The sequence below is a fragment of the Phoxinus phoxinus genome (assembly GCF_949152265.1).
Source record: "Phoxinus phoxinus genome assembly, chromosome: 2".
NCBI lineage: Eukaryota > Metazoa > Chordata > Actinopteri > Cypriniformes > Leuciscidae > Phoxinus > Phoxinus phoxinus.
Genome location: NC_136877.1, coordinates 44,745,731 through 44,769,248, shown reverse-complemented (window position 1 = coordinate 44,769,248; position 23,518 = coordinate 44,745,731). Strand labels below are relative to the sequence as shown.

Genomic DNA, 23,518 nt, shown 5'->3' with positions numbered 1-23,518 from the left:
ATTCAGACCAATTCGTGAAAGAATTGTTCAATCCGGCTTTTCGAATCGATTCATCTAAAAGATCCGACTCCAAAGAACGGATTTCTACGTTGAGTGTGAGAAGGACAGGCAGAAAGATTACAAGGCGAAGTCAGTGATTACTGGTAGACTGGATGTGAACATTAATATTTGCCTTTGCTTTGCATTACGTAATTAAATCTATAGCCTACATTTTTATCATAGACATTATTTTTCACCACTTTTGATGACAAGCGCACCAGGATGAGATGAGTTTACTGCACATCAAACTGTGTGACAGCTGTCATGATTAAGTGAAACATAAAGAAATCTGCTGGCATGAATACTATAGGAGTTTCATTTTTGGATCCCTTGGATGATTATGAGGTTATTCATCAGATCGGGAGCGGCACCTATGGAGATGTCTTTAAGGTGAGAATGAAACTGGTTTTTTTTTCTGTTTTTTTTTTCTCGGTGACCATTTGGAAATTGCACGAAGTGTTTTAAGCTTTAATCTAACGTCTACGTTTTAATGCATGCTTCACTGTAAAGATGTGAAAACACAAACGCTTTGCCTTTTGGGTTACTAGCACAAATCTACCAGACAGATTGCATTACCATTCTTTCGACATGGTATCAATGTACTTAGATATTTTATGGTATAGTGCTATGGAAATACTAGGAACATGGTTATTCAGCATCATGTTAAATGTCAAACTGATGTCCTCATTGTAAGGGGAATCTTGCTGTTATTGACATTTGATTTTTTTTTTTTTTTTTTTCTTGTTAATTTCCTTGTTTATGCTGAATATTTCAAGGAACCCAAGCCATGATATTACTTGACTGACTGGACTGTTTAGTTTTCTAAAGTGATAGTATTCACATCCAACACATTAAACAACAGATGCACACATACATAATGTTGCACCTTAGTTCCCATACTATTTATTTTTATCAGCATATGTTTAAATGTCTTTGTTAGGGCATCTACGTCATTATTTTCAACAAAATATGTTATAACGTCAGTCAATCTTCAATGATTATCCTACATGCAAAACAGCCCTTTCCAAACAGAAAAGCATAGGTCAAAAATAAATGCGATATAAAGTAGTTTGTGATAGCATATGGTCGGCTCAGATATTTGACTCGGCTTAAAAGAGATCTTACTAGCACAACCGCAACATTTATGGAATGCTACAAATCTTGACCTTAAAACCAAGACTCACGCAGGTGTGGTATTATTCTCCAAGAAGTCTGTAAAGTGCAAACGTGTGTTTTCTGTCTCTTTTATAGGCCTATATGTTTGTTGGAGTAATGTGGAGATTGTGTCACTCTTGCAATCCCGACCCCAACACAGTCCACTTTATCATAATTCAGTGGGTGAGCCAACAACCCTTACAATGCCCATCACACAATGCACAAAGAATCCTTTTAGTGTCCCCCAACTCTCTCGACTTTGAGTCAGAAAGTTCTCAAGGTCTAAAAATATTTCATGGTTAGGATTCCCAGCTGCCATCGAACAAAACAGTCTGTTTTGCATTTGATGGACTTGTCAGGTCTGACTATGCCAACATAAAAAATAACAAGCTTTGGGCTTTGGGGATTTTTGGCCAAGGTGTGGGCAGATACCGAAGCTGAGCCATTGTTCTGGTTTATGGCTGCGTTATTTCATGTTGTACAGTTAAACCATTACGAGAATTTTGCACTGTCGCTTTAGTCATGACAGGAAGCCGTATCGCATGCCAGGAAAAACAACAGGAAGGCAGCAGTGAAGTTCCAGGTTTTGTCCAGAAATGCCAGATTTGTTATGTTTATGAGTATAGCCCAAAGCAAAAATGGAGGTTCATTTTCCTGGTTTATATGCACAATATTACGCCCTTTTTCAAAGTCTTGATTTTGTTTTTGGGGTCTACTAGAATAGATTTACTGTAGCCTTCTTGAATGTTCAAAAACACTTTATTTTTCACGTTTGCTGCAGCACCTCTCTTCCCAGGCTGTCAGTATCGCTCTGTTTAGTTCCTTTCTGAAGTCCCTCCTTCTGAAAAGCACAATGTGCTCTGATTGGTTGGCTGGATCAGTGTGTTGTGATTGGTCAACCTCTTTGAGCATGTTTCAGAAATGTCACACCCCTTAACCACAAGTTTCAACACTCCCAGTGCAACTCAACCCAGGCCTTTTTTTTTTTTTTTTTTTGCATAACCCTGGGTGGGAATTATTTAAAGGAGGAATTTTGTGACGTGTTCGTTCCCGGAAGAAAGCTCAAGGCTACAATGGAGTCCGCACTGATAGAGAGAATAACTCCCTTTCCGGAGTGACTTTGTAACTTTACAGACCTTTTTCATACTCAAACAGCAACATTAATTTAATTATTTAGTACAACACAGACTAAAGAAAGTTGAAAATGTAAAAAAAAGCACAATAGCAAACCTTAATAAACCACTCTGTATGTATAACACACATTTAATATGCATGAGTTTCCCCATTTCATTCCAAAGCTAAAATAATTTGATGAATCTTGGCAAGTGGTGATAGTGTTTTTTATAGTCACTTGATAGAATCTGATACTGCACTCATAAGAGTGATTAACTGATGGTTCAGTATCATACGAAGAACATCAGGTCTTGGCAATGGCTACAGAACAAGGTTACAGTGAAGGACACAGCAGGCTGCCACTGACACTAGGATATTTGTCATTAAGATGCCTGCCAGGAGAGCTGGATCCGTTCCTGGATTTTCTACAGCATCCCAAAACATTTCACCAAACATGGCCTTAAAGTCACATTTATTCACCTCTGTGTTGCGTTTGCTCAGTCACATACAATGTAAAATGTTTATTTGAAAACCAGAACAAAAAGATATAATAATATAAACACTGCAGTGATTTTAATATGGCTAGAATACGTTTTTAACCTAAAACCTGCCCTGAACTATACAATCAGTATAGCACATTGTCTCCAAATGATAAAAAAAAACTATTCTTTACATAACTTTATATTCATTAAAGAATCCTGAAAAAATGGATCATGGTTTCTTTCCACAAATTTTCACTTCAACATTGATAATAATAAGAAATATTTCTTGAGCTGCAAATCAACATATTCTAATGATTTCTGAAGGATCGTGTGACACTGAAGACTGGAGTAATGATGCTGAAAATTCAGCTTTGACATCACAGGAATAAATTACATTTTAAAATATATCACAATTGAAAACTGTTATTTTACATCGCAATAATATTTCACAATATTACTGTCTTTTCTGTTTATTTTGATCAAATAAATGCAGCCTTGGTAAGAATAATAGATCACTTTCATAAACATAAGTGTATGGACTTAATATCAAATTAACATAAAATGTGTCTGTATACATATGTACATATAATGGCTGTTTTACAGCAGTTGAAATGGCTCTTCTTATTTCACAGTCAAAATGATCGATTTTAAAATTAATATTTGTGTGTAAAGACAAAGTACAATCTGACTTTCCTGTTCATCATGTACTATTATGCATTTTCTTTCAGGCTAGAAACATTAGGAGCTCAGAAATGGCTGCTATCAAAATTGTTAAACTGGATCCAGGTGTGTGAGTAGTTTTAAAGTTATACACATTTGGATAGGTTTGCATAGACAATGATCATGTATATCAACGGCGTACTGTAGAGAACATACAGACCACATTGAGGCTTGTGCTGCTTCTAACAAATCCTTCAAAATTATAGGCTTTATTGGATCGATTCCTTGTGTATGAAGTATTTATATTATAATGAGCGCTATATTTACGCATAATTATAGTTCTCAAAAGCCTCCCTGTCAAGACACTCACCAGTAAACCTATTTTAAAATGACTGGGCTCAAGTAGTAATGATTGATAATATTTTATAAGTTATTTTTACACTGCCCTCTAGAATATCTGTTCCTGATTTGTCAATCACTGCATTCTGGAGTAAAATACTGGAAATATTTTGTTTTATGGACAAGTTCTTGTTCAGTACACACTCTTTCTCTCGTTCTCTCTCTCCTTCTTCAGGTGATGACATCACCTCCATCCAGCAAGAGATAACAATGATGAAGGAATGCAAACATAAGAACATTGTGGCCTATTATGGCACTTACCACAGGTACAGTAATGTTTGCGCATTGCTATTTCTCCAGTAGTTGTCAGGGCAGAAAGGTGCATTCCACTGCATGTTTTACGAGTTACACAATCAGACACGAAGCACAAATCACCCAATAGGTTTAGTAAGTAGTTGCCGACACGTGTCAGCACATGCTTGTAGATGACTCGTGCATTCCTGAATTATATTTCAAATGCATGCATTCCTACTCACGAGCTTTCATTATGTTTATGAGATTCTTGTCATGTCTGTAAGTTATGGGTGTGTGCGTATGTGTCAACTGGAAATGTTTTGTGTGCAAGGACTGTGCACTGAACTGTTTGTTTTTTCAGGAATACTAAATTGTGGATTTGCATGGAGTACTGTGGCGGAGGATCGTTGCAGGATATCTACCAAGGTATACCCTGAGAAAAATTAGGCCTGGTTTCACAGACGGGGCTTAGAATAAACCGGGACTAGGCCTTAGTTCAATTAGGACATTTAAGTCGCTTTTATAAACGTGCCTTAGAAAAGATTTTAGTCTGGACTAGGATTAAACCTTGTCTGTGAAACTGGGCATTAGTATTTTATGCAAGCATTTAAGATATTTATAATGAGGGGGAACATTTATTATTATTACTGCGCCTTTAACCACTGCCCTGTCAGTTAAGTGAGAGTTATGTAATATGCTCTCTGCAGTAACAGGACCTTTAAAGGAAAAACAGATTGCTTACATCTGCAGGGAAACACTCCAGGTAAGGTTCATTAATTATTTAAAAAGATCGTTCAATCTTTCTCAATGACACATCCCTTCGGTTTGAGAAGACGTCTGTTCTTGTCTTTCTCAGGGGTTGAATCATCTCCATGAGACAGGCAAAATACACAGAGACATTAAGGTGAATGAGGCTTTTCTATGACACAATGTACACCACTGTTCAGAGGTTTAGGGTCAGTAAGATTTATTTTCTTGTTTTTTATATAAATCTCTTATGCTTACCAAGGCTGCATTTATTGGATCAATAACATTACAGTAATATATATATATATTTAAAATGTTATTTATTCCTATGATGGCAAAGCTGCATTTTCAGAATGATTACTCAGTGTCACATGAACCTTCAGAAATCATTCTAATATGCTGATTTGCTGCTCAAGAAAAATGTCCTATTATTATTATCAATGTTGACAATGTTATAAATGCTTAATATTTTTGTGGAAACTGTGATACATTTTTTTCCAGGATTCTTTGATGAATAGGAAGTTTGAATTTAGTATTTACAGTCTCTTTAGATTAAAATAATGTATCCTTGCTGAATAAAAGTACTAATTTCTGTACAAAAAAAATCTTACTGACCTCAAACTTTTGAACAGTATGCATATTGGCAATAGCAGTGTGTATGGGGATTTTATGTTCAAAATAGTTAAATAAAAATATGAATCTCTCTTCTGATTTAGGGAGCTAACATTCTTCTTACTGATCGAGGAGATGTCAAATTGGGTGAGTGATTTTATGTGTTATTAAACCCTTCAGTACACAGTGCACATTTTAGATGATTTTATCAGTCTCTTTCTCTTTCTTTTCTCTCTCTCTCTCTCTGTCTGTAGCTGATTTTGGGGTTGCGGCTGAGATCAGTGCCTCTGTTGCCAAGAGGAAGTCCTTCATAGGAACTCCGTACTGGTGAGCGGTCCTAGCAGAGATCCTGCAGTTTTAAAGCAATTAACATTAACTATTAGGAATAGTTTACCCCAAAATGTATAATTTATTAACCCTTATGTCTTTTCAACCTGTATTAGTTTATTTCGTCCATGGACAAGGAGAAAAGGAAAAAAGGAGAAATGTTGAATAATGTACTGACCAGGGATGTGTTAACCAAAAGCATTGTATGTCTATATATATACACACCAATGATCTTTATGATCATCTTAGGTTTTGGGAAATGGATTCCAGGGTGTGTGACAGATTTTTTGAGTGAACTATACCTTTAAATGGATCTCTTTACTTCAAAAATTCTACTGTAGATACAGAATATCTACACTGCCGTTTAAGAGTTTGGGTAACAGTATAGACATTTATAATGCTCTATTGAAAGAAAAAAAATTCTACTCAACAAAGAATCCTGAAAAAAAAGTATCCTGGTTTTCACAAATATATTAAGCTGTTTTCAACATTGACTATAATAACAATAACAAATCAGCATATTTCTGAAGGATCATGTGACTGAATAAATTACATTTTTAAATATATTAAAAAAGAGAAGTTATTTTAAATTGTAATAATATTTTTGATTAAATTTAATTAAATTTGGTTGATAGATAGATAGATAGATAGATACAGTAGATAGATGTCTTTAAACGATAGGGTATATCGCAGCCACCACACTTGGCGGGAGTTACGTCCTGCTCCTTATGTGGGTGGCTAGCATAGAAGTCGCTCCCCTCAGACGTCTTCAACTGAGGGCAGAGCCGCATGGTTCAGACTTGTTGACTTCACTGGGTTTTCAAGTGGGCACCCCACTTCACCGGTGTTTCGTCAACTAGCCCACGACACCTCAATGGGGCTTGACAGCAGATCCAGCGTCCTGGAACTGCTCCCTCGGTCATTCAGGACTTTACCACTCAGCTCTGACCCCCACCCTCTCTGCCAGCCTGGTTTAGCCACCGCTCGCTCCTCTTCAACCACAGCCATCTGGATGCTGTCTCTGCCTGCTTTGCTGTATTGTTCACCAGGTTCTTGCGGGTTGCCCCTCTAACCCCAAGCGTCCCCAATGCTCTCCAAAGTGACTGTCCCGGGAACCCCCTGCAACCCACCTCCACCGGTAGATTCCAGGCTCTCCAACCCCTCTGCTGGCTCTCAGAGATGAGGGACTGATACTTCCCTAGCTTGCGTTCGTGTGCCTCCTCGATCCTTTCCTCCCAGGGTACTGTCAGCTCTATTAGGGCCATCTGTCTTGTTGCCTGGGACCAGAGCACGATGTCCGGTCGGAGGCTGGTTACGGCAATCTCCTCTGGAAACTTGAGTTGCCTTCCGAGGTCAACTCTCATCTCCCAGTCCTCTGCCGTACCAAGGATCCCTAAACATCTGTCCTCCTTGCCTGCCTTCTCCCCAGGCCTGAGGAAGCTAATGAAGCGGGGGCCTTTATCTTGGGCCTTGGTTCTTTTCCGCTTCCTCTCCTTCTCTAGCCCATCGGCCAGTTGTGCCAGCACCTGATCATGGCGCCACCTGAACCTCCCTTCAGTCAGACCTGCCCGACAGGATGACAGAATGTGCTCCAGGTTTGCCGGCCTCTTGCACAGTGCACAGAAAGGATCCTCTGTCAGTCTCCATCTATGTAGGTTTGTTGGTGTTGGCAGGACATCATACACGGAGCTAAGGAGGAACTTTATTCGGTGCCCCTCCATATTCCAGATGTCCTTCCAACTGAGGGATCTTCCTCTGACACTTTCCCACCGGGTCCAGCTGCCTTGCTGTTTCATGGCTACTGCCCTGGCTTGTCTACTCTCTTCCTCCACAGCCCGGATCTCCTTCTGCACCATCCCTTTTCTGTCCTTTGCCCTTGCCTCCTTCCAGCTTGCTCGGGTGATGACTCCCAGGCCCAGCCTCCCCTGGGTCACCGTGCCCATGATGTCTGCATGCTGTAAGCGTTCCTCCGCTTCCCTCAGAGCTCCACTGGCCTTCCACTTCCGTCCCGTCTTCACTACGATGTTGGCCTGTCGCACAGCCTGATCATTACTGTCGCGCAACATCATGGCCAACCGAACTTTGGCTGTCTTAAATTCCTCCACGACTGATGTAATTGGCAATTGCAATTTGCTCCCTGAGCTGTAGAGCCCTATAGAGCAAAAGCTTTTGGGGACAGACAGCCACCTCCTAAGCAAGTTGTTAATTTTCCTTTCCAAAGCCTCCACTGTTGTCAAGGGGACCTCATACACAAGCAATGGCCACAGGAGCCTTGGAAGGATGCCGTGTTGGTAGCCCCAAACCTTGTACTTGCCGGGCAGGCCACTCCTCTCCAGGGCTTTCAGCCATTCTTCTGCTTGGTTGAACATCTCCTTCACACTTGCTTTGTCAGTAAGGTCGGCTCTGTACCACCTCCCTAAGCTCTTTACTGGCTTCTCTGTGACTGTTGGGATGGTATCTTCACCGATCTTAAAACGGAAGCGGTCCTGCACACGGCCCCGCTTCAGTACCAAGCTTCTCGATTTTGATGGTTTGAACTCCATCCTAGCTGCTGTAGTGAGCTCTACCAAATCTTCCAAGATCCATCTGCCCTCCGGGACTGATCTCGCTGTTATTGTCAAGTCATCCATAAAGGCCCTGACTGGGACCTGTTGGACTCCACTTGACAGCACAGCTCCCCGTCTTGGCTTCTCCGCTGACTTGACAAGGAGGTTCATCGCTGCTGCGAACAGAATCACAGAGATGGTACATCCGGTCACGATTCCGACCTCCAATCTCTGCCAGTTGGTAGTGAAGTCACCGGAGGAGAAGCGCATCTTGAAGTTCCCGAAGTAGTTCCAGAGGAGCAGCCGTACCTTCTGGGGGACGTGATAGGCTCTGAGTGTGTGGTCGACCAACTTGTGCGGCACTGTGCCATAAGCATTCGTTAGGTCAAGCCACAGGACTGCTAGATCTCCCTGGTTCCTCTTTGCATCCTCGATGATCTTAGAGATGACACTGTTGTGTTCGATGCAACCTGGGACTCCTGGTACTCCACCTTTCTGTACAGAGGTGTCAATGTACTTGTTGTTAATCAAGAACTGGGTCAGCCTCTTCGCCAAGATTCCGAAGAACACCTTCCCCTCTACATTCAACAGCGAGATTGTGCGGAAGTCTTTCAAGCTGGAAGAGTCCTCCTGCTTGGGGATGAAGCAGCCCTCGGCAATAAGAAAACTGTCTGGTAGATGGTTCTTCCTCCACACTACCTTAAGTAGCCTCCAAAGACGTCTCCTCAGCCTCTCACAGTTCTTGTAAACTCTATACGGAATTCCATTCGGACCCGGTGCAGATCTTCCCCTTGCCTTTCGGATGAAGTCGTTGACTTCCTGCCATCTGGGCTCTCCGTCATCAAAGGAGATGGTCGGCTCCTCTGGGCTGCACAGCTTTCCTTCCAGGTCGAGTTCCTCCTCTCGCCTTGGGTCACTGTGCACTTTACGGAGGTGCTCTTCTACCTCCTCCTTCGGGGCCTTTAGCACTCCTGATCTTTTTACTCCAAGGAGCCCTGACAGGTACTTGAAGGGGTTTTTTGTGAACTTGACCCTCTCCTTTTCCCGCCTCCTTCTATCCCTTCGCTGGCACTCCGCTCGGCGCAAGGTCTTTATGCGCTCCCTAATATTATCTCGCATCTCTTTAAGGGCAGGTTTTTCGTCTTCAGGAGCCTGCCGAAAAACCTTTCTCAATCTTCTCAAATCGCCTCTGAGTTCTGCAATTTCCCTTGCGCGCCTGTTCTCTCCAGCCTGCTGCGGGCCTTTCGTCTGTCTCTGCTCCGTCCCAAAGCGCTCTACTCCCATGTTCCAGATGATAGTGGACAATGCCTTTATCTTCCTGCCAATGTCACCTGCGAGGACAGACTCCAGGACTTGGTCTATCTCCCTATCAAAAGACTCCCAGTCTTTCCTGGCTGCTGCTGCTGGCCACAGCACTAGCTTTTTCCTCTTTTCCTCTCCCTCAATGGCCCGAACTCGCTGACCTGTTTCCTGGCTGGCTTGCCTCTCTTGATGTTGCTTGTCGTCTGATACATTGTTAGTATTTGAGGGAATGCTGACTCCTTCATTGTGTGCCTGGAGATTCTGGGTGCTATGGTCGGACACCTGACCCTGCCTCTCCTCCGTCTCATCAGGTTGCCCTGTGCGTTGCACACAACTGTGTCGTAAACAGCCCATCCTACTCTGGTGTATCTTCAAACCCCTATCGCCTTTGCAGACTTTTCCACACCTACAGACTCTAGTTGTTCCGTTGTTCTGAATCGTTGTCCTTTGATCGTCATCCGTGGTCATATCAGTTGTCTGTCCTGTAGGTCGCTCATCCTCCCCCGCTCTCGCACGACCTTGGGGGTATCTTACAATAAACTTTTCCATAGCGTCTTGAGTTGGGTTCCTCCTCACGGAGGAAGTGCTTTGGCTTGCCAAGCCTTGGCACCCCGTTTCTGGTCTTCCCCAGATGCCAGCAGTCTCTCCCCGCTGTCACCACTCTTCCGTGGTTGCCAACTAGTCTTTCCTAGTGGTCACTGGGTCACCAGATGTGGAATGTCTTTAAACGATAGGGTATATCGCAGCCACCACACTTGGCGGGAGTTACGTCCTGCTCCTTATGTGGGTGGCTAGCATAGAAGTCGCTCCCCTCAGACGTCTTCAACTGAGGGCAGAGCCGCATGGTTCAGACTTGTTGACTTCACTGGGTTTTCAAGTGGGCACCCCACTTCACCGGTGTTTCGTCAACTAGCCCACGACACCTCAATGGGGCTTGACAGCAGATCCAGCGTCCTGGAACTGCTCCCTCGGTCATTCAGGACTTTACCACTCAGCTCTGACCCCCACCCTCTCTGCCAGCCTGGTTTAGCCACCGCTCGCTCCTCTTCAACCACAGCCATCTGGATGCTGTCTCTGCCTGCTTTGCTGTATTGTTCACCAGGTTCTTGCGGGTTGCCCCTCTAACCCCAAGCGTCCCCAATGCTCTCCAAAGTGACTGTCCCGGGAACCCCCTGCAACCCACCTCCACCGGTAGATTCCAGGCTCTCCAACCCCTCTGCTGGCTCTCAGAGATGAGGGACTGATACTTCCCTAGCTTGCGTTCGTGTGCCTCCTCGATCCTTTCCTCCCAGGGTACTGTCAGCTCTATTAGGGCCATCTGTCTTGTTGCCTGGGACCAGAGCACGATGTCCGGTCGGATAGATAGATAGATACAGTAGATAGATAGATAGATAGATAGATAGATAGATAGATAGATAGATAGATAGATAGATAGATAGATAGATAGATAGATAGATAGATAGATACAGTAGATAGATAGATAGATAGATAGATAGATAGATAGATAGATAGATACAGTAGATAGATAGATAGATAGATAGATAGATAGATAGATAGATAGATAGATAGATAGATATATAGATAGATAGATAGATAGATAGATAGATAGATAGATAGATAGATAGATACAGTAGATAGATAGATAGATAGATAGATAGATAGATAGATAGATAGATAGATAGATAGATACAGTAGATAGATAGATAGATAGATAGATAGATAGATAGATAGATAGATAGATACAGTAGATAGATAGATAGATAGATAGATACAGTAGATAGATACAGTAGATAGATAGATAGATAGATAGATAGATAGATATATAGATATATAGATATATAGATAGATAGATAGATAGATAGATAGATAGTACTCTGTACATTACGCTGAAATTCAGTCAGACTGCAGGATATGATGTATCTAATGGAAAAGTTTCTTTATTTTGTCAGGATGGCCCCTGAGGTGGCTGCCGTGGAAAAGAAGGGTGGATATAACCATCTGTGTGATATCTGGGCAGTGGGCATCACTGGCATAGAGCTGGCAGAGCTACAGCCACCTATGTTTGACCTTCATCCCATGCGGTCAGAATGACGCATCTAAATCATTGACCAGAACAGAAAATACACTGGAAACGTGACGCATTGTTGAGAGGATTTCTTTTTTCTGTTGCAGAGCTCTGATGTTGATGTCTAAGAGCAGCTTCCAGCCTCCCAAACTAAAAGACAAGAGCAAATGGTGAGATTCAAAAACATCGCAGAAAGAGAAGTATAAAAGTGCGATGTTTACTGTGAGCAGCTGACACGGTTTGTGAGAGGTTTTGTGTCCTTGTCTTCGCAGGTCTGCAGGTTTTCATAGCTTTGTGAAGATGTGTTTGATCAAAAGTCCTCGCAAGAGGCCGACAGCAGAAACTCTTCTCCAGGTGACAGAATAATCAAAGTTAATGTTTGTGTTTGCGTTGCTTCTGAATATCATGTACATATGTGAACCTGGATCACAAAACCAGTCATAAGTCTCACAGGTATATTTGTGGCAATAGCCAACGAAAACACTGTATGGGTCAAAATTATCGATTTTTCTTTTATGCCAAAAATCATTAGGATATTAAGTAAAGATCATGTTCCATGAAGATATTTTGTAAATTTCCTACCGTAATTATATAAAACATTTATTTTTGTGAGTGAATGCAGCACAATCACGAACATAAATGGACAACTTTAAAGGCGATTTTCTCAATGTTTCGATTATTTTTTGCACTCTCAGATTCCAGATTTTCAAATAGGTGTATCTCGGCCTAATATTGTCCTATCATAGCAAACCATACATCAATGGAAAGCCTATTTATTCAGCTTTCAGGTGGTGTATAAATCTCAATTTAAAAAACAATCTAAAAATTGACCCATGTGACTGGTTTTATTGTCCAGGGTCACATATAACAACTTTCCTCATGTGATCAGAAGACGGGTTGAAGCTTTCAAGGCTTTAATGATTTTGAAGTCTCTTATGCTCACCAGGACTACATTTATTTGATCAAAATACAGTAAAAATAGTAATATTAGGAAATATTATTACAATTTAAAATAACTGTTTTCTATTTTAGGATATTTTAACATGTAATTTATTCCTTTGATGGCAAAGCTGATTTTCAGCATCATTACTCCAGTCTTCAGTGTCACACACTTAAACAAAAATAAACAGTAAAAAAAAGAAAAAAGAAAAGGAACTAACAGCACATTTTCTGTTAAGTTTACGGCCATTTCCTTTGAGCCTACAACACAATACAACGCAATGCATAGTTCAAATTGTGGGGGAAATACCTCATTCCTTCATGTTGACAGACAGTAGCTATTCTTATTATTGTCAGTGTTGAAATCAGTGTTGCTGCAGGTAATATTTCTGTGTAAACCGTGATATATACATTTTTTTAGGATTCTTGCAATGTTAGATATCACTAGAAAGACAACTGGTCATAAAATAAGCAACCCCAGATTTGAAAAATAAATATTATTAAGCCGTTAATATTTTAATATAAAATATTGAAATATTATGATATCACCATTTATATAACATCAATATTTATAATTGAAATGATTTTAGTCATTACTTTTTATTAATCCAGTTGAAATTAATATTGAGCAGAGCTTAGATATAACAGATCTAAGAATATAAACTATGATAAAATATTGATCGGTTTTGACCATTCAAGAAAAATCCTAATCTAGAAAAGAAAAGAATAGAATCCTAATTCTAGAAAAGTTGATTATTGTCGCTTTCTCTCTCCCCAGCACCCGTTTGCAACACAGTTACTGACCAGAAAATTGATGATTGAGCTACTGGACATGGCAAATAACCCAGACCTCCACCGTGCCTCCAGTCCTGAGGAGAATGAAGAGGTGAGGTGTCCTCTGGCTCAGAAATTAATCATTTTTATATTAAACTTCTTATGCTGCTTATGCATAATTAGGCCTATGGTAATTCTGACATGACATGAACACAGAATCGTTCTGAAAGTTTGTTTATGGCAGTTGATTTAATTTCATCATAAATCATTAAGCACGACAGATTTTATTCTTAAAAAGCCTTCTTGAGCTTTTAAGCCTTACTTAAAATTCTATGTATTTTTTCTTGGATAAGATAAATAAAGGATAAATAATGAACATAAAGAGAAGCACATGATACAGGAGTATTGGGAAACTTTGCCCTAATTTAAGAAGTGTTTTTTCTTTTTCAAAAATGCATGTCAGAGTTTAGTTTGTCAAAGTGTACAAATATTTGTAGCAGCAATATTTGTGTGTGTTTGTGTGTGTGTTAAAGGCAAATGACACAGCTCCGGATAAAATCCAGTCTAAAGGGAAACATATGCCAGTGGAGAGGAGTTTGTCTGAAGAACAGTGTAAGTTATAAACACACAATTCAGTTACCATACATTTTTTATATTATTTGTAATATCTATAGATTCTATTCCTAGTGTATCTATCTATCTATCTATCTATCTATCTATCTATCTATCTATCTATCTATCTATCTATCTATCTATCTATCTATCTATCTATCTATCTATCTATCTATCTATCTATCTATCTATCTATCTATCTATCTATCTATCTATCTATCTATCTATCATCATTCATTGTCTGTAGAAATGGAGTAATGAACTTATTGAACTTATTTCTATTTTTCTTTCGTTTAATGTGCTTTATGATTGTCACGTTTTTATCACTTCATTTTCTGAAGTTCACTGCCTCTCCACAGTCAGTGGCGTGTCTGTGTTCGTTGCAGCGTGTGCATGATTAGAAAGTTGAATGTATGGATGTGTAGCTGCTTTAACAAGGCTGCTATTGAGCATAGCTTCAGTGATGTCAATAGGCACACAACTCATAGAGCTGGTACTGTTTAGCACACGTCTATGGCATGTCCTTCTCCATCCCCCTCACACACTCACTCGCGTGAACTGCATCCAGCGGTCACATTCAAGACGAAGCGGAGAGTGCGATGCGTGTGTGTGTGTGTGTGTGTTATCGTTTGGCAAGTCGATGCCATGATTACTGAGAATCCATTGTTACACATCTTGACTGTAAGATTACAGCATTCACAGGCAGACAAACCAGACAGACAGACCTATTTTTATGCACATTTTCTGATAAAAAAAATGCTGGATGGAAACGCCAAGCCTTCGTGAGCATAAGAGACTCCTTTCGAAACTTTTGAAAGGTAGTAAAAATATGCAAATTATGTATTTAAGTGAGTAATGTTTGGTTGTTTCAGTTGACCAGGTGAAGTTTACCCCTCCCAGGAGGAAAGAGACTGAACCCTATCCTGACCTGGTCAGTTTATTGTTCTCACATAGACACAAACCACACACTTCATAGAGTATTCTGTGTCATAATGAAGTGTGTTTATCTTAGGGATCATGTGATGATTGGAGCATATCTGGAGATGAACCAGAGTCACCGTAAGTGTTGAGTGATTGAAACTAACTTATAATTGCATTATGGTTTTACACAATTTGTATAACCTTTCATTTGAACTGTATTCATTGCTGCAGGGGTCTCTTGCAAAGTGTAGAGGAAGAGTTACAGCAGAGGTGAGACACGCTTATGTTCTGGCGCCATCTTGTGGAGTCGCAAATAAAAATACACTATTTTCATGAATTGATTATTCGATTTTTGTTACTAGATATCATGTGTATAGTATAAGTATAATGTTTTCTGTTTTCCCCTTTAATAACAGTTGATATCATTTGGGTAACACTTTACAATTAAGTCTCATTTGTTAACATTTGTTAATGCATTAACTAAGATGAGCTAACAATAAGCATATTATCGCAGCATGTATTAACCTCTGTTAATGTTAGTTCATATAAATGTTCAGGTCACTTCAAAGTGCATTAACTAATGTTAACAGATCCAACTTTTGATCTTAAAAAATGTATTAGTAAATGTTGAGATCAACATTAACTAAGAAAAATAAATGAAACCATATTGTAAAGTGTTACCTTAGTTTTAGTTTTATTTCTCTTTGGTTTCTATTATGTTAGTACATGTTTTTTTCAACATTCACTATTTTAAATTGGAGCTGACATGCATAATTTGCACTGTGTGTGTGTATATATGTATGTATGTGACAAAGATCTTTCTCTTTCAGGAGTTTGACAGTAAAAAGACTCTCGTCTTTTGAGGTATGGAATTTGAGAAACTGCATGTGTCAATGATTAATTTATAATTCTATGAACATTGATGTAAAGATGTAAATGGTTTCTGATGTTGCACAGTGGAGCAAGAGGAAAAGTGGACTGTTCAGCCCACCGCCCGTCTCCGCTACGACATCACTTCCTCCCATGAGCTCTTTAGACTCTGATCTGGAGGACAAGGACCTTACGCTTCGACCTAGTGCTACTCTATGCCCTGAGACTGTATTAAGTCCAAAACCAGGTATTACCATCCGCACATACAAGATACTTGGATAAATTCGCCCTCAGTTTTAAAAGATTTCTCTCTTTGTGCTTTGCCAGTGCTGTTGAGGTGTTCAGCTAGTCAAGATGTGCGGCAGTGGTGCAGTGACCCTTGTGTTCCTGACAGTAAAGATACACAGGAACAACAGAGGACTCTTACCAGGACTCTCAGCAGAGACACGGCTCTCTCACCGGAGTGGAGCACCATGAGGAAGAAAACAGAGGACTCTGTGAGTTACAAAATGTTGGAATGTTACAAATAACAGACTTACACTAATGTGTGCTTATATTTTAATACGTCTCAGCTACATTAATTTCTTTATTTATCATTTATCAATCACAATGTCGGACATGATAAAAGACCTAGTTGTCTTTTATCTCAACTAGGGCCATATTTACTAACAGCTTGCACCAATGCAAATGCTTTCGGCATAAAAAAACTGCTGTCAGGTTTTACTAAAGACACGCAGTGAGAAATGTGCAATGAAAAGGCGTAGAGTAGACACAGATATTTTGCATATGCATTTGTAGGACATTCCCTGCCAGTCTGCTAAATTTATAGGCAAAGAGTATTAAAATATGTCTTAACATGTCTTCAACGATTTAATTTTCACATTCTTAGTAGATCACCTGCAGAACTTTCCTCTCCCATTGGCGCTTTTATTAGATTGTAGCCACACACACATTTGCCCTGTTTGTTAAATCTGGCCCTCTGTATTATATTGTAGTATTACATATTTAATAGCTCTAAATATATCAACATTGAATTAGTCATTGGACCTACATTGGTCAACCACTATTAAGTAGTTATTTTTATTAACGTGATGGTTGAAACATGAATATATTAAATATTTGGATGTTAATGCATCAGATCTAGCACATTAGTGTGTTGTGTAGATGTTTCTGCATGCAAAGCTCAAAAACACATTGCGTATGTTTTAATTTTTCGTTGAGTCACTAAAAGTATTACTGACAGACTAAAAGTGATCATTCAGAAGCTGTTCCCTGTTATTTTAACCTTTAATTCATAGAGAGCCGATTCTCACGGACTTCCTCCCACTCCCCAAGTCTATGTAAGTTTAACCACCTAATCTTTTAAATGTGTTAAACCTGGCTATTGCTAAATTTCAGTGTGACAAAACACATAATAATACATAATTAATGACTAGTTTTGTCATTAATGCACTTCTAGGGCTGGTATCTATATGTGACCCTGGACCACAAACCCAGTCATGAGTCGCACGGATATATTTGTGGCAATAGCCAACGAAAACACTGTATGGATTTTTCTTTTATGGTTAAAATCATTAGGATATTAAGTAAAGATCATGATCCATGAAGATATTTTGTAAATTTTCTACCAAAATTTTATTTTTGTGAGTGGATGCAGCACAATCGCCAACAGAAATGGAAACCTTTTAAGGCGATTTTCTTAATAATTAAAAAATTTTTGCACCCTCAGATTCACGTTCAAATAGTTGTATCTTGGCCAAATATTGTCATATCATACATAACAAACCATACATCAATGGAAAGCTTATTTATTCAGCTTTCAGATGATGTATACATCTCAATTTCAAAAAAATTACACATAGGACTGGTTTTGTGGTTCAGGGTCACATATGTCTGAACCTAAGAATGTATCTTAAAGAAAAAGTCTGATGTATTTACGAAAAACTGTAACACTTCATGTTGCATAGATGGGGGCCTGTTTTAGCAAAGTCTTTAATGGATGTCCACTGAAAATCCACTGTGCAGAGACATGGGTTTTGCCCAAAACCAGAGGTACATATCTGTCTATCCTACTACTTAAATGAAAATACAATCTCATTTAAATATAGGTTGAAAAGCTTTTCATTGTCGGTAATATAGAATCAGATTATTATTGTGTTTCTCAATCATTTCCCATAGATCAGTATTTAATTCTGGGAGCGGAGGAGGGTGTCTACATCCTTAACTTGAACGAGCTGCATGAAGACACCTTAGAAAAGGTACTGTGTATGACAACACCACGATTTAGTGTTTGACTCAAAAAGAAACATCTAATTTGTAATGGTTGATATGTTTTTACCTCCTGATTTCCACTGCAGTTGCTTCCACAGAGATGTACGTGGCTTTATGTCATGAACAATGTCCTGATGTCCATTTCTGGTACGTATCATTTTTATAATTACATGGTAGATGTTTCTGAAGTTGTGATGTGATACCAGTAACAGCCATCCAGTATTAGAAATTACAAACTGTGTTCATATTGCGTTTCTAAAATGTCATATATTTCATATATATGAAAGAATTTTCACTTGCTTAGTCACTATTTTTTTTTAGCCAAATATCTTAAAACCATATTGCCATTATCTATTTTACTTTAAAAGTAATGCGTCATAACATCGCCTTACTCCCCCAAAAAGTAACTAATTGAGTTACTTTTTAAGGAAAGTAATGTGTTACGTTACTTTTGTGTTCAGGCGCATTGTTGGCACGTTGCTATTTCGTGGCAACTGAACCATTGACCAACTGAAACCTGGTCTAAAATCAATGGCGCAATTATTTTTTGTTATTAAAAGAGAGCGTTAGTAATATGTGCCTATAGGCGGGTCCAAAACGACCCGTACACTTTGTCCCATAGATGGTTTGCTTTAACCTCGCGCACGAGCAGATCCGTTTTCTCGCTAGAGAAGCGTTCAGTTTTTCCGCTGGCAAATTCCGCCGTGTAAATAGCGAATCCGCCATGGTGCGAGCGCAACTGGCTTTTAAAGGTAATAGTAAATGAGACTCTGATTGGTTTATTGCACGTTACGTCCAAAACACATCCGTTACTCATTTAAGAGAATAGGGACAACCCTTTTAGACCATGCGCCTGGCGCGCATGACCATTTTTCCCGTCGTTAAACTAGCAAAAGTGGATTCGGACACGCCCTAACTGCACTTGTGCGCCGTGCGCTTAGATCGTTAAATAGGGCCCCATAAGTGCAAAGATTAAACCTCTGGCTGAAGGAAATGCAAATTCACGCCTGTACAGTAGAGGGCGCAGCTCAAACGAAAGTTACTTGAAAAAAGTCAAATCTGATTACGTAACTCATGTTACTGGTCATCTAGCACTGAAATCAATGACATTAAACATCCAATCGACTAAAGACTGAAGACAACATTTTGATATAATTTTTTTTTTTTTAAGTTTATTTGTGGTTTAAGTGTATAGTTACATGAAATTGAGAAAAACTACTGTACACCTCCGTATTCTATTCTATTCTATTCTATTCTATTCTATTCTATTCTATTCTATTGTTAGGTAAGTCCTCTCAACTCTACTCTCATCGCCTGACGGCTCTGTTCGAGCAGCGAGGGCACTTGCAGAGGAAACAGGGTCACTTGTCCCTCGGCACCAACCGGTTCACAGAACGGATCATCCACAGGTCACATAAACCGAAGACTTTAGTTTAATGATTCCGCTTATATGTTGTTTATTTGGAACTCAAAATAATCTTTTCACAGGAAGTTCGCCGTGTCAGTGAAGATCCCAGACACTAAGGGCTGTCGAAAGTGCAGTGTGGGTGAGAGCCATTTTCTGCCTCACACTGGATCAATATTTGTTCATTATATCACCTGTATTTGCTGACCTCCTGTAATTGGCTGAGATGGGGAAAAACCTTAATGATGACGAGGACAGGTCATGAATCTCAAATGCACTTCTTGATTTTTCTTCCTTAGCTCGTAACCCATACACAGACAGCACGTTCTTATGCGCTGCCGTTCCCTCTGGACTCGTCCTGCTGTTGTGGTATGAACCGCTGCAGAAGTTCATGCACCTGAAGGTAATAATCTTAACCCTGCCAAGCTGTATCACATTTGATACACTGATATATAAGGCCTCTAAATTATCAACATCACCAAAACTTTGCAAAACCAGTTGTACACAAAATTCCACATGCCTTCTGTCTTCTGATGAATAGTTTATATTTTAGCAAGTAAAAGCCCTTTTTAGTATACATCTAAAACTGTCCACCTTCAGGTCCTGGTACTTGCCTTTTTTTTGCTGTGGAGTCTTTACTGATTTTTATGTTAGAATACTTTATAAATGATTAGTAATAGTTCAAGATGAGCACTGAACTGATTAAACTTTTTTGTCATTTCTGACATAATTTTTCGAAAAATATGGTAAAATGTGAGTATCAAATACGACACATATTTTTGAGGAACTTTTATTTGTATATCTCCTTTTTTATTGCAATAACAACAGGGGGATACATACAAAACAATACTTGCATCAGAAAATCAATCATACATCTAATACATCAATTATCCTTTTCTAATAATAATAATAATTATTATGATTATGTCTTAATAGCTTTGTTCTGTATTGAAGTCAGAGAATCGTAAAAAAACCTTTATCTCTCAGTCATCATTGTATTGCATTGCTTTACATGTTTTGCCTCTAATTAAAACTACAGATAAAACTAAGCATTCAGATATCATTATTGAGAGATATAGTGACAATGTGATTATGCAAGTTATCTGCTATATTGTTATAAAGATCTCATTGATTTATTTTACAAGCTATCATAATTAAATCTCACTTTAATTAACAATCTGCATCAAAATTGCATATTTTTGGTCAGTTTGGGCCTCTAATTAAACTGAGGTGTTTTTTTTCTATTTGAGAATTAGCTCCGTATACTCTCGCTATATCATATATCAGCCATAAAAAACTGATAAATAAAATACTCAACAAAAAAACTTTATTTTGTTTAGATTGTTTAAAGGTTTAATAAACAGTTGCATTTTGTATTTCAGGGTTTTAATAGATTTACTTGCATATACAATTTAACATTAACTTGGTTATGTTGAAGTTGAATTTACAGTTATGATATAGTAAAACAATATGAAATAAACATGTAACATCTTGTGCAACTTCTGATAGTCATTCTCTCACTGCATTCTCCTTTCTTCTCATTTTTGTTTTTCTCATTGAAGCACATTACCGTGCCCCTGCCAGACACATTGCCCATCTTTGAGCTGCTGGTGTTAATGTCAGATGAGCTTCCTCAGCTCTGTGTGGGCGTCCAGGAAAGCCCCGAACAGCAAAATGAGTGCCAGCTAAAGTTTGACATTATCCAACTGAATGGCATGCCAACCCCTCAGCCAGGTTAGTGAGTGACTGCTGGTCTTGCATGAAATCAGCAACGAAAATATGAAAAAACATGCATATTTTGTACTGGCCTATGTTTTTTTGTGTGTGTTGACAAGTGTGATCTTTGTGTCTTTCCTTAGACAGTGATACAATAAAAGCTGTACAAGTGACACAGTTGGACAGAGACACAGTTTTAATTGCACTGGAAAGTATGTATGATTTATATGTGAATAAACTATTAAAGCATACACTGATACTTGTATTGTACATTAAATATCGCTGTCATCTTTTAGAAACAGTGAAGATTGTCAATATGCAGGGTGTTCCCAGCAAGGAGTTAGTATCCGATCTGGATTTTGACTTCTCTATCGAGACTTTAGGTACAAACCTGACATATGAAAATATGCCATTTGTTTATAATATTGTCAAATTTCATTGTGAACAAATAGCGTATGTTTTAATGTGTTATTTTTCAACAGTTTGTTTAGAAGAAAGTGTTTTAGCTTTCTGGAAACATGGACTTAAAGGACGGAGTCTGCACAACTGCGAGGTAAAGTGTTATGATGTGTTGTGCATCAATACAAATCATCACAATTTGCAAATTTTAATAGTTGATACACTCACTATGGACTAAAGATAGTCAGAGAATTTAAAGCCATCATCATGTGTCATCTTAGATAACACAGGAAATCACAGACGAAAGCCGAGTGTTCAAAGTTTTAGGCACGCACAGGTATTGACTCTCTTCCACGTCCTCTCATAGTTTTTTCCTTTTAACTTGAAAGAACATCTGATTTTGTTCCTGTGGATGCCTTTGCTTACATATTTTTCTCAAATCTTGGTTTACAGAGACATCGTTTTACAAAGCACTCCGACGGAAAACCCTTCGGCCACTAACAACTTATACATTTTGACCGGTCACGAGAGCAGCTACTGAGGAAAGCCGGTGGACAGAACCTGTAAATAACATGCAACCCAAAAAGATGTCAAAATGCATGGTAATACAGAGACTTTAAGGACTGTGCACCTGCCTTGTGTGTGTTGCAATGCGGCCCTTCAGTCGATCTCACTGGTACAGATTGTGAAGATATGCCTTTGCCTTTGTTTGTCCATGTGTGTTTGTCATTGTTGTCCATGAACTCTGAAATTACCTGGATTAAACAACTGTATTTAAATTAAAAAGATCATGTGATCATGTTTATTGTGATAACTACTAATAAACTGATAAAGTGAAACCAAACTGTACCAGACGAGTATTGTTTGGTCTGTACCATTTAATGCTATTTTGACATTTTAATTCAAATGTGTTAACCCCTTTTTACTTTTAATAAAGTAGTAAAGTAAGTAGATTTAAAAAATATATATATTTTTGGTTGAACTAACCCTTTAACTTGGAAAGATGAATTAAAGTTCAGCTTTTTTCCCCACACAGTCCTGGAAACCTATACAAACTCATCGGTTACTTGAATTATCTCTACTAAAAATGAGGTCATGGAGCAGTTGTCAGTAATAACTCGCCCTGATGTTGTTCCAAACCCGTAAGACTTTCGTTCATCTTCAAAACTCAAATGAAGAACTTTTTGATGAAATCGGACAGCTACGCAACTACCATTTTGACACTTTAAAAAGTTCATAAAGAGATCGTAAAACTAATCCATATGAATTGAGCGGGTTATATTTCTGAAGAGACATGATTGATTTATAATATATTATGAACAGATTTCATTTAGACTTCGTCATATAAAGTGATTGAGTCTCTCTAGAAAATGTGTACTAAACTGCTCAATTCGTATGGATTAGTTTTACGCTCTATGAACTTTTTAAAAAGTGGTAGTTGCGTAGCTGTCAATGGAGGGACAGAAAGCTCTCAGATTTGATAAAAAAGATCTTCATTTGTGTTCAGAAGATGAACGGAAGTCTTACGGGTTTGGAACGACACGAGGGTGAGTAAATGATGACAGAATTAACATTTTTGGGTGAACTATGCCTTTAATGCTCTGTATTGTTGGTTATTGTATGTATTATTAGCTAGATCCATCCTCAAGAGGGAGCTAAAGCTTAAAAAATTAAAACAATTATTTAATAGCATAAAGACACATTTTTTAATAATTATCAGGAGGAGGGTCTGTGAAAATATTTTAATATTTTTTACATTTGTTATTTGATTAAACTTTATTCATAGTTTTTTTATGTACTCTTTTGGTTGAGTTTATTTGAGATTTTATTAATTTTACAGAACATAACTACAGGACAATCAATTCATTCATTTTAAATAACCAAGAAGTTGGCATAATTTGTGTGTGTGTAGATAATTTTATAATATTAC

The 23,518-nt window shown here is 38.7% G+C and overlaps 1 protein-coding gene across 3 annotated transcripts; it reads left to right on the top strand.

Annotated features, from left to right (window-relative positions):
* Positions 1 to 65: 65 nt before the first annotated feature.
* On the top strand, positions 66 to 22,618 carry map4k2 (mitogen-activated protein kinase kinase kinase kinase 2). Of its 3 annotated transcripts, none has more exons than XM_079604735.1 (32): positions 66 to 429; positions 3,518 to 3,575; positions 4,024 to 4,114; positions 4,444 to 4,508; positions 4,790 to 4,845; positions 4,939 to 4,986; positions 5,546 to 5,588; positions 5,696 to 5,768; positions 11,566 to 11,697; positions 11,789 to 11,851; positions 11,954 to 12,035; positions 13,399 to 13,506; positions 13,928 to 14,006; positions 14,879 to 14,937; positions 15,019 to 15,065; positions 15,159 to 15,197; positions 15,758 to 15,791; positions 15,885 to 16,044; positions 16,125 to 16,294; positions 17,096 to 17,137; positions 17,765 to 17,849; positions 17,976 to 18,055; positions 18,155 to 18,215; positions 19,354 to 19,477; positions 19,557 to 19,615; positions 19,773 to 19,876; positions 21,036 to 21,207; positions 21,333 to 21,401; positions 21,486 to 21,572; positions 21,672 to 21,742; positions 21,870 to 21,925; positions 22,042 to 22,618. In XM_079604735.1, the coding sequence occupies exons 1-32, from the start codon at positions 337 to 339 to the stop codon at positions 22,127 to 22,129; spliced, it is 2,598 nt and encodes an 865-aa protein (XP_079460861.1). In that variant the 5' UTR covers positions 66 to 336; the 3' UTR covers positions 22,130 to 22,618. The 3 variants fall into 3 exon arrangements, with proteins under 3 accessions (XP_079460861.1, XP_079460863.1, XP_079460862.1); XM_079604736.1 differs by having other exon boundaries at positions 379 to 429; positions 3,518 to 3,579; XM_079604737.1 differs by lacking the exon at positions 17,096 to 17,137.
* Positions 22,619 to 23,518: the final 900 nt, after the last annotated feature.